The sequence below is a fragment of the Zalophus californianus genome, chromosome 1 (genome assembly GCF_009762305.2).
Source record: "Zalophus californianus isolate mZalCal1 chromosome 1, mZalCal1.pri.v2, whole genome shotgun sequence".
NCBI lineage: Eukaryota > Metazoa > Chordata > Mammalia > Carnivora > Otariidae > Zalophus > Zalophus californianus.
Window position 1 is genome coordinate 87,698,209 of NC_045595.1, and position 14,126 is coordinate 87,712,334.

At 36.2% G+C, this 14,126-nt stretch overlaps 1 protein-coding gene across 12 annotated transcripts in view; it reads left to right on the top strand.

Annotated features, from left to right (window-relative positions):
• The window catches only part of NEK11 (NIMA related kinase 11), a 243,966-nt gene that overhangs the window by 2,522 nt on the left and 227,318 nt on the right, over positions 1-14,126 (top strand). For all 12 annotated transcript variants that reach the window (XR_003518009.2, XR_003518010.2, XM_027583555.2 and 9 more), the window contains one exon: positions 554-822. Coding sequence is in view for 10 of the 12 variants with exons in the window: in XM_027583555.2 (XP_027439356.1) it covers positions 653-822 (170 nt within the window). In the remaining 2 variants the exon portion in view is untranslated. The remainder of the gene's footprint in view (positions 1-553; positions 823-14,126) is intronic.

A 14,126-nucleotide genomic window follows, 5' to 3' on the forward strand; every position in this document is an offset into this window, starting at 1 on the left:
AATGCAAATGTATAAATTTAAGGAAATTATAGTGTTCTTATATTTGGATTTTTTTAAGAAGTAGGTGGGGAGTATAAATCTTAAACAGATTGTTTAACTGTAACTCACTTTTGCCATATTTGGTTGTATGAGGGAAGGCTCTCTCTTTTTTTTTTTTTAAGACTTTATTTATTCATTTGACAGAGAGAGAGAGCGAGAGAGGGAACACAAGCAGGGGGAGTGGGAGAGGGAGAAGCAGGCTTCCCGCTGAGCAGGGAGCCCGATGCGGGGCTTGATCCCAGGACCCTGGGATCAGGACCTGAGTCCAAGGCAGATGCTTAACAACTGAGCCCCCCAGGCACCCCAGGGAAGGCTCTTTTCTTGTGGAAAGACTGTCTTCTACTAGAATCTGCCAGTATCACTACCTTTTAACATTTTTCTCTCAAGTCTTTAAATATGGTGTCATTGAATCCACTATTCAAGGTGCAGGTATCAATGTCAAAAACTTAACACCTATTGTTAGGAATACTTCAGCATTCTTTAGACCTGATCTCTGGTCTTTTCACTTTTAAAGGATTGACCGAAGCTACTTGGATGAATTTGGCCATCTTCTAGGAGACTTGAATGTTAAATTTCTATATACAAATAAGCCAGTTCTCTCTTGTTTGGAGCAATGCTGAAATTCCAAGAGGCTGCTAAGTGTGCGAATGGATCAATAGCCATTTCTACTTATCCAAAGACCTTGATTGCAAGAAGATATGTGCTTCAACAAAAACTTGGTAGTGGAAGTTTTGGAACTGTCTATCTGGTTTCAGACAAGAAAGCAAAACAAGGAGAGGAATTGTAAGTAAAAATACTTCATACAAATTTTGAGTTGGCTGCCCTGTATGTGTAGCTCTTAGCTGATTAAGAACATGGAGTAACCATTTGCTCTTTGCATTTAAGATTCTAAGAATTTAGTAAGCGAAAGAAAAGCTTCTTGAATGGTGTCTTCAGATAAGATTTTTAAAAGCATTTCAGCAGGTGAGTGAAGTACCCAAATGACCTAGAAAAGGGAAATGGGATAGATGAAGTGAAAATATTATTTTTATGCATCCCAGAGTCTCAATTACAACATCGCTTCCACTTAACTTGATTGGGACTTCTTGAATGAGAAAGTAAGAATTGTTTATAATCATGGCAATTTTAAAAATGTTATGAAATGCAAATAAATGGTAATTCATACTAGAGGTGAATGGGGTGTACTAAGGGAAATATGGTATTAATTGTTTTTGCTTCTATGAAGGAATTTTTCAAAGCCTATAGTCATACAGCTCACAAATTAGACATTTAAACCAAACAGGGGCTCCATCTAAAATTAGCTTAATAATATTGAGGACCCTCTTGTTACTTCCTTTTCTTTGATTTTGATCGGACCCTTAAACTTTCATAGTAGAGAAAAACTCATAATGCTGTTGGTTGGTATGATAAGGATGAATCTTCCTTTCTAGCTTGAAGTTGTTTGAATTTGCTACAGTGAAAAGTTAGTTGGAATTGAAGTTCAGATGAGAAACTTGTACATCAGAAACACAGGAAAAATAGAAAGCAGAAGGAAGAATGATCCAAGACATCAGCCCTTAACTCCAGAAGAATAGACTTCCATCCCATAATCTATTCTTTTTTTCAGAGGTTTTGAGGCTACTCTAAATTCTTTCAGCTTCTGCCCATTGGATTTAAAATCAATGTGATAAACATGTTCTACTTCTTAACATTACATAGGAATTATAAAGGTAAATGTTGATGCTACTATTTTATTTTCAAAATCAACTTTTTAAATGGTCTCTATATCCAGAAGTTTAAAAAGTAATTATCTAGAATTCATAGTTTTCAATAAATTCCTACGTGAAGAATAGTGACAGTGCTGGCACTTTTCTGGTGTCCTTAGAGCATGCTTCATGACTCCTATCAAAAAGAATTCTTCTCCGTAAATCCTAGAAGTATGATTCCAGCCATGTAGAACAGGATGATAAATTTCTGAAAATTACTAGAGTACCTTTATGGAAACATTGAGAGTAAAACCTAAATCTGACCCAGAACGTGTAAAAGTCGCATTGTAAGTGATGTGGGGCCAGAAGCAAATGGTCAAGAATTCTTGAGACATTTTCGGTGCAAAAAGGTGCTTTTATTATAGCACAGGGTTAGGACCTGTGGGCTGAAAGAGCTGCACATTACTGTATGAAGCTGGTGGTTTTATGGTTAGTGCTCAAGGGGGAGGGGATGCTCAGGGAGCATTAGATCATAAACGTTTTCTTTGAATTTCTACTTGTAAAACTACTTTTGCAAGATAAAAAAAAAAAAAAAGAATGTGGCAGCCAGTATGTATTTTATCTTTATTGAAACTATGCAGGCTATAGGTCAGCCCCTGGGCTAAAGGTGAACATTTTTCTGCTTCCACCCCGATCATAAAGACTATATCTAATTTTGGTTTCTTCAGTGAGTGAGGAATGTGAAGAATTTTAAGAGAATTCACAGGAGGGCTAAAAAGTTGAACAAAGGGATGCAAAATAATATATATGAAGACCAAACTTAAAAGCTTCAGACTTGAGATGGTGGGTGAGTAAAGTGTGTAGGTGTTGGGGGGGGCAGGGGGAGAGAAATGAGAGAGGAAGGGGCTGGTTGGCTGGGAAGTGATTTGTCAATAACTTTTCCTGTACTTGCACTACTACTCTGAAAATACCTAACTTGAGCTGAATATGGCAGATGAAGCCTAGGTGTGTGGAATGAATCCAATAATGAGGATAATTGACAAATTATTTGATACCACGAAGTCTAGTGTAGAATCTCTTGAAAAAGAATCATCATCAGAATCTCTACAACATATTACACACAGGCTACGTTTAGCCTTCAGATGTTTTTTGTTTGGCCTGAATAGTGTTTCTTTTTTAGTCTAAATTAGTTGCTAGTATTTTAAAAGGGCAGTGTTGTAAAAATCGAGCTTTTCATTTCTCTTGGGGAAAAATACAAACCAAAAGATTTGGTGACATTTGCTAACACATGGGCTGGAGGTGGGTAGCAGCCACCCCCTTTAGTTAGACCCTGTGCTCTTTAATTAGCCACGTGCTGCTACTCTTCACTGTCTCTTATACGCAGCTGTATCACACCTTTCTACTACCTGCCTGTCTTTGTAGACATTTGATTTTAGATCAATTGATTTTAGAACTCACTGCTAAAATCATGAAGAATCATGGCTATGGCTGCTCACAAAATCCTAGAATGCTAGAAGGAAGGCTGTAACTTGTCACAGTTAAGACCACAGGCTTTGGAGGTGAACAGGTCAAGAGGTAAAGCCACTCTTGTTCTTTTTATTTTTAATTTTTTTAAATTTTTTATTGTTATATTAATCACCATACATTACATCATTAGTTTTTGATGTAGTGTTCCATGATTCATTGTTTGTGCATAACACCGCCAGTCTTGTTCTTAACTATAAGATTAAGGTTATGCAGTTTCCTAATCTGAGCTTTAGTTTTCTTATCTGTAAGACGGATGTAATACTTCATAGGATTGTAATAGGGTTAAATAAGATATCTATCTATCTATATGTATAAGACATCAAGATAAATAGATAATTATATAATAAAGATTACATAATATATAAATATAAGATGTACTTATAAATAGATAAAAATTTATTTGTAAATAGTTGTATAAAATATAGAATATTATCATATTACCTTATGGATATCATTCAATAGCAGTTGAGATTCATTTTATTTGTAAATAATCCAAGTTAAAGGAATAATTAAAGGAAGCCTAATAAAACTTTGTCTAGTCACCACCCAATAACTGCATTTGGCACTCTCTATTAAGTGGAAGTTTTTCTTTTGCATTCTACTTTTAAGAGAGAAATCTCTCAAAGCAATCTGATCTCAAGCATGTGATTTTAAAATCTTATTCAGGGATCTTTCTTGAGATTGTAGCAATTCTGTTGTCATCTCTTCTTTTTTTATCTCTATGACTGTCCAAAAGCAACTGATCCTCAGAATGTTTACCTTTTAGCTACATAAAATAGCAACTCATCAGTGATTATGTTTAATACATGTACAGAAGCAGAAAATTAAACTCATATTTTTTTAGATTCTTTCCCCAGAGTGTTGACAGTTGAATCTTCAATTTGTGAGCAAAGCACATTAATTAGTACCACCCATTCGCCAAGCAATTTGATTAGATAAGGTTTTAAATCGTGCTTTACATATTAGGCCATAAACATAGGGAATTGGTTAATGTCCGAGATGGGTAGAAAATAATACTTTCTAAAAAGATTTCTATGATGTTTTGAATGCTGTTCCCTTAATAGATCAGAGTAGATCTGACTCCACACCCCTAATCTTTTGAGATTATAAGGAAAGTGTATCATAACCTTATATACCAGACTATGTCTTGGTATCCCTAGTTAAAAGAGTGACTTGGATATACCATGAGTCGGGAGATGGTCTATAGGACACTTATTAATAGCCCATGTGAAATCTAAGTTTATGTAATATGCATTTTTAGATTTAATCAAAGAAATAGGAAATAGCTATTGAGAAATAGGAATAGCTATTCTTTTCCATCAGAGTATTGCAATTTATCATTATGCCACTTGGGGGCAGCACTCTACCATTGACATTTTTCATACACTGTGAATTTGTGCATTTTTTAATTACAATGCAAGTACCACATTCCTTTATATTTTTATTGACTTTCTGCATTAGCTATGGGATTAGAAAAAAGCTACAGGCATGACATTTGATTAATGTGTGTTTAGTAAGAGTCTTCTTTTTGGCATAAAGATCTGGCATTCCTTTTTTAGTTCACAGTAGAATAAAATTTAATTTAAAATGAGTATTGAATGGCATAGAGGTTTTTTTATTCTGCATCATGAAATTTATGAAACAATATTTGGGAATATATTCTTTCATAATTATAGAAACTCTGGTCTAATAAATGTAAGGATATGATAATGTTAACTCATATTCGTAAATACTGTTCTAATTCTACTTCATAATTTTATATTTTGGTTAAGCTGTCAGACTCTTTTTTTAAGCAAACCCATAGATTTGGATGAGCTAAGAAATTCTTTGGCCCTTAGCATAGTGCATGTAACTCAGTAGAAAAGAGTTGTTAAGGAAGTAGGCTTACCCTAAGATGCATTATTAAACTGCACGTGATTACTTATACATGATTAATGGCCACAGTTGCAATGAATTTCAACATTCATCTTATCAGCATAGAATTCTGGTTATAATGGTGTTTTAAATTTCACCAGCTTAAAATACAGTGACATTATTATTTAGAGTTGATTTGATGCTGTAGTCTTTTAGTTTGTCAACTTTTAAGTATTTATGTATTAAACCTTTGCTTTACATAAAACAACTAGCAAACAGTGTAATGTTTAAACATCTGTGTGGCAGGTTGCTCTCAGAGATGTTGGCCACTGTCCAGATCCCTTCCTAGCTACCTATGGTCTTTGTTTTACTAGTTTCGGTGCATTATCAAGAGCTTTCATTTTTTCCCCCTTAGTCCTGTCCCTGTAAATATCCAAATATTTCCTTCTTTAACACTGTACCTACACATTGGCCTTTGCCTAAGTATGGTCAGCATGGTTAACATGGAAATACTTTCTCTCTCCACAGAGCATTTCTTCTCAATATCAAATGTCTACAGCATGAGATAAGGACTAGAGTTAAATCAGAAGAGTTACCAATCCTTAGAGAAGTGTCCTCAAACCTGGGCCCCTGCCTCCTGGGAGAGCTTCTGGGCCTGTAGTAGAGCAGATTTTTACAAGTCCTAACAGGCAGATTTCCCACCCAGCCACAGAAACAGAATGGAGGAGAGGAGGCTAAGAATTGCTGCTAGAATTAGCCACACTGACACCAGAGGGGAGAGGTCCTTAGACCTTAAGAGTAAGGGAGGTAAAAAGTCATAAAGGGGCAACAACAATAATAAAAATAAATAAAAACCCACGACAGTCTGGGTCCATTATTGTCAGATAGCTCTCTTAAGCCCAGTCTCTCCTGAGAGCATCTTAGACTTATGTCCTAGTTCCAGAATGTTCTGTTGAGGTACAGTCATCTATGGGGCTGGAGCCAAGGGGGTCAGGATCTTTGAAGGACAGAACCATCTTTAAACCACCACAGTAGGATCCAGTCTTCAGCTTTTCACCTTAATATACCTAAAGATGGTCAGTGTTGGTAGGGGCTCATGTTAACTAAATTCAGACAAGACAGATCTATAAATCATGATGGCATTTTTTTAAAGGATTTTATTTATTTATTTGACAGAGAGAAAGTACAAGCAGGGGGGAGTGGCAGGCAGAGAGAGAGGGAGAAGTAGTCTTCCCCACTGAGCAGGGAGCCCAATGCAGGGCTCTATTCCAGGACGTTGGGATCATGACCTGAGCTGAAGGCAGACGCTTAACCTACTGAGCCACCCAGGCACCCATGATGACATTTTTTTAATTCAGGGCCTAGAATGAATAGTATCTCTTTTCATGTGCCCTTCCACCATTTTCTGATGCGAGTTCTGGAGAAGCTGAATATCTAATCAGAGGTGAAGATATAGTAGGGGGAATAATTAGACTATTTGCTTAAGCCAAATAAATGATCTCTTCCTCATGACAGAGAACATCGTTCCAAAGTGAACATTTTTCTCATAACTGTCAGACCCGGAGTGTATCTCCTGAATAGCTCTGGATGCACATACGTTCAGTTATCTTTAGGGTACCTCCTTTTCCTGTAATGAAAGTAATGTGCATACATTTTATAAAAAGTGCAGGTGTGCATAAAGCAGGAAAATAATCTATAATTCTGCCACCCAGCTTCTGGTGTTTTCTCTATGTGTTGACAAATATTTATTCACTCTTCTAAGAAAACATATGGCATTGGTCACAGTGGTTGCCTCAGAGAAGCAAGGGAAGATGAGTGAAGGAAGACTTACTTTTCACTGAACGCTTTTTGTACATTTGGAATTTTGTACCATGCGTAAGATAAAAAAAACAAAACACCCATAGAGTAAACAAACAAACAAACTCCACATGTTCATTCAATGACCGTTGATCAGTATTTGCTAATCACCTGCTCTTCATAGAGTCTGGTGGTTCTCAACCTTGGCCAAAGAATGGAATCACAGTATTTTAAAAATACATGTTCAAGTCATACCCCAGTACGTTGTTTTAGTTGGGCTGCACCCCAGGCCTCTGGATTTTTGAGAGCTTCCAGGTGATTTGAATGTGCAGCTAGGCTTTAGAATATCTGGGCTAGTGGGAGAGAAGAACACTAATTGTATAATCATAAGAGTAAAAGTAATTATAAGCCACTCACTGTAGCCACTGTAAAAGGAAAGTCTTGGTTGCTATGAGAAATGATAGACCCATGTAAGCAGCATGGCGCTGGATGAGGCAAGGCTTCCTGAGAATGTGTTGTTTCGGCCAAGATCTGAAGGATGATTAAGAACCAGCCAGTGGTTTTCTCACTTTATTTTTTTCATCAGAATTGCCTGGAGGGCTGTTAAAATGTAGGTTTCTGGGCTCTACTCCCAGAGTTTCTGATTTAGCAAGTCTGGGTGGGGCCTGGGAATTTGCATCTCTACCAGCTGGCCTGCGGACTATACTGTGAGGACCACTGAACTAGACAAAAGGGTGGCAGAACAGTTCCATTCAGTTTATGTATAATTTTGCATCTTTTTTTTTTTAAGCACTAAAATATAGATGTTTTCCCATCTTATTAAGTACTCTTTAAAGTGTCATTGTAAATGCTCGCATAATAGTCCACTGTATGGCATTGATATCAGTTAGCTCCCTCTTGTTGGATGTGTTGATTCTGGTAACCTTTTTGAAGTAGAGGTAAAAAAAGTATTGTACTTTTTAGCATGCTCAGAGATTTAATATAATGATTGTTCCAGCATATGCTTTCTGACAGTGGTATAGCCCTGGAAAACTAATGAAGAACCAAGCTTCAATCACTGAGAAGTGATGGGCATTCTGTGCCATTCAACTGAAGCATATTTGGGCAAGTTATGAATTATAACCACATTTGCTGACCTGCTCAGTTGTAATTAGAAAAAAAAAACCTTCATCCATTTTCAAATTTATTTCTGACACAGTGAGAAGTAGAGAAATCAGTTTTTATATTGTATGAAATGAACGTGAAAAGCCTTCCTTTCTGTGTATAAGATTTCACTGTTTATAAAAAAGGACATTTTTCCTCTTAGCGAATTAATAAATTGATTATAGTAGCCTGACAGTGTAAAAAATAATTAAAAATGAGTAGTAGTTCTTACCAGAATACGTAGATTTTTATAATATTTGAAACAAGCTTCCAGTGACTCAGAATGTGAGAGTAATTTTCTGTTAATTTAATAGCCTTTAGCAAAGCTAGTACTTATATATACTGCACCTACTAACACCTATTTATGGATTTCTGTCTGATTTAATCATTTTAACATATCCTTACTTTCAGTTTTGACTCATTCTAAACAAAACATTAGTAGATTTAATGAGTCCGACTTTGAGCCCATTTTATGTACTCTTATTAAAGCTGTTATTTCTATATTATGACCAGGTGTTCTCTCCAGTGGGTATCTGGGATGGGAGGACCAGGTTATTGAGTAGGCTGAGTTAGTTTAATAGGATTCAGTGGTTATGCAGTGGACTTATGAAAACAATTTGGAGGAAACTAATGATTTCTTTCCATTTTGCCCTCCCAGAAAACAGTTTTCATGGTAATAACTAGGTCTTTTTCCCTTAAAATCTTTGATCTTTTAAGAGAGATTATAATATGAAAGCATATTAAAATTTCTTTTAAAACAGCTCATGTTCTGGAGGATCTTGTGCATTGGTTCCTCTTAGGTAAATGTGGGAAGGGTTAATTTGAACTTGGACTTCACTGTGGGCTTTGCCAATTCTCTGTCTGTAATAAAGTCAAGCTCCTGAGCTTCTGGCCATCTTACAACATTTAAGGTTTGGGAGATAGAAAGGAAAAAGAATAAAATGCAAGGGTGCACAGTTACTTTGATTTATCTCAATCATGGTAATGAAGTCTACATTTTGGGGTAAATGATTTACATTTTCCTGAGGCTGCTTTGTTGCATGTCTTAACATAAAAGAAGCCATGAGCTGCTTTTCTGGTTTTTAATATTTACCGATGGGAGATGACTAATAAATAAAATATTTTAGGATGAGTAGGATGCAGGGAACCCCTCAGTTTCATTTTGGCTTGGGCAAGGAGCCAAAAAAGCCTGCTTTGAAGACTGACTCACCAAGAAGCATTTAGAAAGAAGACAACAGCACACACAAAACCTTTTTTAATGCTTTTTTTCTTGCATTGCTATTATTTGAAAGAAAATAAAAGTGAATTATTGAAAATACCACAGATAGGTTATTGACAGGAAAAGAGTGTACGCAAATTACTATGGTATATTTATTAGATTTTTAGACTTTAAATTCTTTGCTTATCCCCCTCTGTTCTTCTGATGTATTATTTTGTTGGATTTGTGAGCAGGGAAGCTAATGGTTTTGCCAACACTGAATAATATCCTAGAAAATAAGGAATATTATTCATTTAAATGTATGAGATGGGAGGATATCTAAGTTCTTTTGGTAAATAATAATTTAAAAATGTAACTGGATATGCTGGTCCCTTTACATTGTCATTGTTGACTACCCCAAATTTTTTAAAATATAGGATTTGTGTAAGCCTACTATTTTAAATGTCATTTTGTCTCATTTACTCAGTAAGTGAAATTATTAAAAAAAGATTTTATTTAGGGCGCCTGGATGGCTCAGTTGGTTAAGCGACTGCCTTCGGCTCAGGTCATGATCCTGGAGTCCCGAGATTGAGTCCGGCATTGGGCTCCCTGCTCAGCGGGGAGTCTGCTTCTCCCTCTGACCCTCTTCCCTTTCATGCTCTCTATCTCTCATTCTCTCTCTCTCAAATAAATAAATAAAAATCTTTAAAAAAAAAAGATTTCATTTATTTATCAGAGAGAGAGAGAGGGAGGGAGCACACAAGCAGGGGGAGGGGCAGAGGCAGAGGGAGAAGCAGGCTCCCTGCTGAGCAAGGAGCCCGATGCTGGACTCAATCCCAGGGCCCTTGGATCATGCATGACCTGAGCCGAAGGCAGATACTTTACCAACTGAGCCACCCAGGTGTCCCCAGTAAGTAAAATATTTTAAGGATGAGTGAATAATATGCCAGAACAAAACTTTACGTGTATAGTAGAGTTCAGCTTTTTCCCCCTAATCAAAAATGGACTTTTTTCAGAGAGATGAGCGGGTTTTTAATGGATTCCAGAGGAACCTCAGTAACCAAATCCAGGGTTTTTAATGGTTGATGTCAGAATATTTTTCAATATTTAATCTTTAACTTTAATTTCTTGACCCAAAGAAAGCATGACACCCTTAAGTATAACCTGTAACTAGCCCTTCTTGTTTTTAGTTCTTTTCAAGTGGCCTTCTTGTGAGACTTTTTTCTCCAATAGCTTTTGATGAGTCAAGCTGCCCAGCGCTCTGCCTGACACATGGCAGGTGGTTCCCCTGTATCTATCACTTACTCCAACAGGATCAGCTGAGGGAGGCATCTTCTTTTCTCAGTTTTTCCCTTTCTTAATTGATCTGCTTCTTTTTTTGACACATGCAATGAGTCGTGGGCAATTTTGGCTAGCACCCACCCTTGTAACTATTTTGAACTGAAAATTCAAGTTGTGATTATCATCCACCGTTAAAGAACTTGGAGTGAGATACATCTATAATGTAAATGTCAAAGAAATGAGAAGGTGGAAAGCTCTCAGGTTAAAATTAGTTTCTGGGTCACTTCATTACTCTTGAGCCAATTTTCCTGGGAAAAAAAGTTGAGTTGCCATGACATCCATTTCTAAATAGTGAATTTAGAGTGACGTAAGTCACTTAAAGTCAACAGGGCAGAAAAACAACCCTTACGTTACTATTAGTTTCTTGGCCGGTTATTCCTAAGCTTAGTTTTTGGAACTAGTGATTTGTAAATTTATATTTGTATGGGAAATAGACATAGTTGACACCACTAAGTTCTAAAAGTAGCTTGTGTGCTACACTAATTATGTATTGTGTAAATAATTTCAGGTAGTATTAAAAATAAGCAGTTAATATTATATGACATTCATTGCTTTAAAATACCATGGAACTGAATTTCTATTCCATACTTTAACAAGAACACAATCCCTTTTTATTTCTCAGCTGCTTTCATGGCCCCTATTACCTGATACTTATAAGTATGACTGAACAATTATGAAACCTCTGACATGCTGTAGAACATACTTGGTACAGCAGTGCTGTTATTTAGTAATTATGTGAAAAACCCACCTGAAGTTTTACTTATTGAAAAAGCAAACCCTGGGCATGAGGAAACTTTTGGGGATGATGGCATGCTCATTATCATGATTGTGGAGATGGTTTCATGGGCATATCCGTATGTCAAAATTTATCAAGTTATATACATTAAATATGTGTAGTATACTGTATATCAATTTTACTTTAATAAATGTGTTTAGAAAATATAAACCCTGGACTATGATATATGAAAGCCTCTAAGATCATTAAACTGGTTGATTTTGCAGTTGCTAGTGAAAATCATTGTGAAATTTGGTAGTTTAAGCTGAATGTTGCTTTCTAATCTTTGGGTTCAGACCAGTCTTCTTGTTTTTAGTTCAGAGAAAAATTATAGGCTTTGCTTTTCATGACCTTTATTGAGCAAGTGAGGAAAGAAGTTTAAATTGTATGTTGATCCTCTTGTCATGTGTTCTAGGTTTCCAAATTTCTAAGAGTAGAAAATTTGGAATATTAAAGCTTTGATTAGAATGTGTCTGGGTGTTATAGGCACCCAATGAGTCACTAAATTCTACCCCTGAAACTTTAGTAATATGCATTACCTACTAACATGTATTACCTTTAGTATATGTTCCCTAAATTGGATTTAAATAAGAATGAAAAAAAAAAAAGAATCTGTTTGGGTGTCAGCTTCCTCAACTTCTCCCATATATGGTGGGCACTCAGCATTTTCATTAAAGCTTGATTGACATTTCCACTTTTCTATTAGTTTGAATTTGGAGAAACCCTTAAAAACCTAATTAGGTTCCCTGCCTTCCCTCAGGGAAACTTTGAGGAAGATTTTTGGTCCAATAGCCCTCCGTTGCCTCACTCTCTTCTCGCCCATCCCATTGGCCTTGCACAAATGCAGATAGTTTGGGTTTGGGGACAAGATCAGCCAGTCTACTTTTTACAAAATTGGATTTGCCATTTGTTGGTCAGCTGCTTTTAATTCATGTTCTCTTTCGAAGATATTTCAGTACAATGATTATTGAGCTCTAATGAGTAGTTTTATTATTTTTAGAATTGTTTTACAAAGGAAAAATTATAAGAAGGATCAATGACAGATGTGATTTGCAAGGCTGTTTAACAATACTTAGGGAAGTAAAGCATTTGGATATTTGTTATGGATGGGACTTGACACATATCTGAAGATGACTTTTAGTAAGTCTTACTATCTTTAAAGAAGTTGAGTTTTGAGCTCATAAGGGTGAATTACATTAAAAAGTTTTTGAAAACTGAGAAAAGCAGATCATTTCCTCAAGGTAAAGCTTATATTGGCATTATTTTGCTAGCCTGGCATAATCATAAAAACTCTGCATGTGTATGTCTATAATATAGAAAACTATATATATATATATACTATAAACTATATATACAATATGAAAACTATATATATACTAAAAGTATATATATAATATGAAAACTATGTATATGTATATGTATACACACACAGGTGCGTGTGTGTGTGTGTGTGTGTGTGTAGACATACATTCTTGATTTTACAGTTTTTTGGTTCAACACTAGTTTCAGCAGCAAAGGTTTTACTTGGCTGATAGCAAATATCCTTTGATGGATGAAGAATTCAGGGCTCAGTATTTCATAACCACACTTAGACACTGGAGTACCCCGTGGGGATTTCCATTTTATAAAAATTCAGAAGGCATTAATATGGCCCTTCATTGAAAAGCCCACACTGAGAGGCACTAACTATACCCGTGCCTCTGCAGCATGGGGTAATTGTGGGGTGTCCCCTCGGCAGCTCCCCCTGGCTTTTGTTAGGCCATTAGCTAGACTCACTCCAGGATTCCTTGGAAACTGTGTGCCTGCCTGAATAATTTATTACCCAGTGATCAATTATTCATAACTCATTATTACAACCGAAATAAAACCTCAAACCTAAAGGTGGAATCATTCTGCCACTTATGAATATCCAGAAGCTCATCAGGAGATTGCAGGAGAGGTTGAAGTCCATACTGTTGCCACTGCCTGTTCGTTTCTCGGAAGGGATTCCAGAGAGAACAGCCTTCTGAAACGGAGTCAGAATCGATGAACGCAGGAACAGATGACTCCCTGCTGGTTGTGCCGTATTGGTTCATCTATTCATACTGTTTATCTTTTTAATTCTGGCCTTATTTACACCTAGAAATAAAATTTCAGTTTAAGAGAATTTCAGAGACATTTATGGCACTGTTGGTTTATTAAACCACTCTTAGGAAGTAAACAAGGATACAAAACTTGTCCTCAGAGTATCTTTCAGGGTATAAAATGCAGGTACCTATAGTATGTTTTATTGACATTAGCCATACTGCATTTGCTTGTTCCATTAGAGTTATATCTGTATTGTATTTTGTTTATTGGACTATAACTTTAATATAAATAAACGGCACATTTTTTTCACATATATAAAAAGCATTTTAATAAAAGTGCTATGAAAGTATAACCAAAAGAAGCCTAATTGTTATTCTTTTTTTTGTATTCAGGAAGTATAATAGGAAATTTTTTGGCTGCAGCTAGACTGATTATTCCTATTTTTTAAATAATCACCAAGCTTTTAAAAATATGTTGAAAATAGTTGGAGAGTTTGAAATTCCACTTACTTTGGGCTGTAAAGCAGAGGTTTGCCCTTGGGATTTGCCTTGCCCTTGACCACTCTGGCATGGAAAAATGGGCAGAAATCTGTGACGCTTCACACTTGGGGTTGCCATTTTAGTTTTGTGCCATTTTCTTTTTTTTCTTTTTTTTTATTTGACAGAGAGAGAGACACAGCGAGAGAGGGAACAAAGCAGGG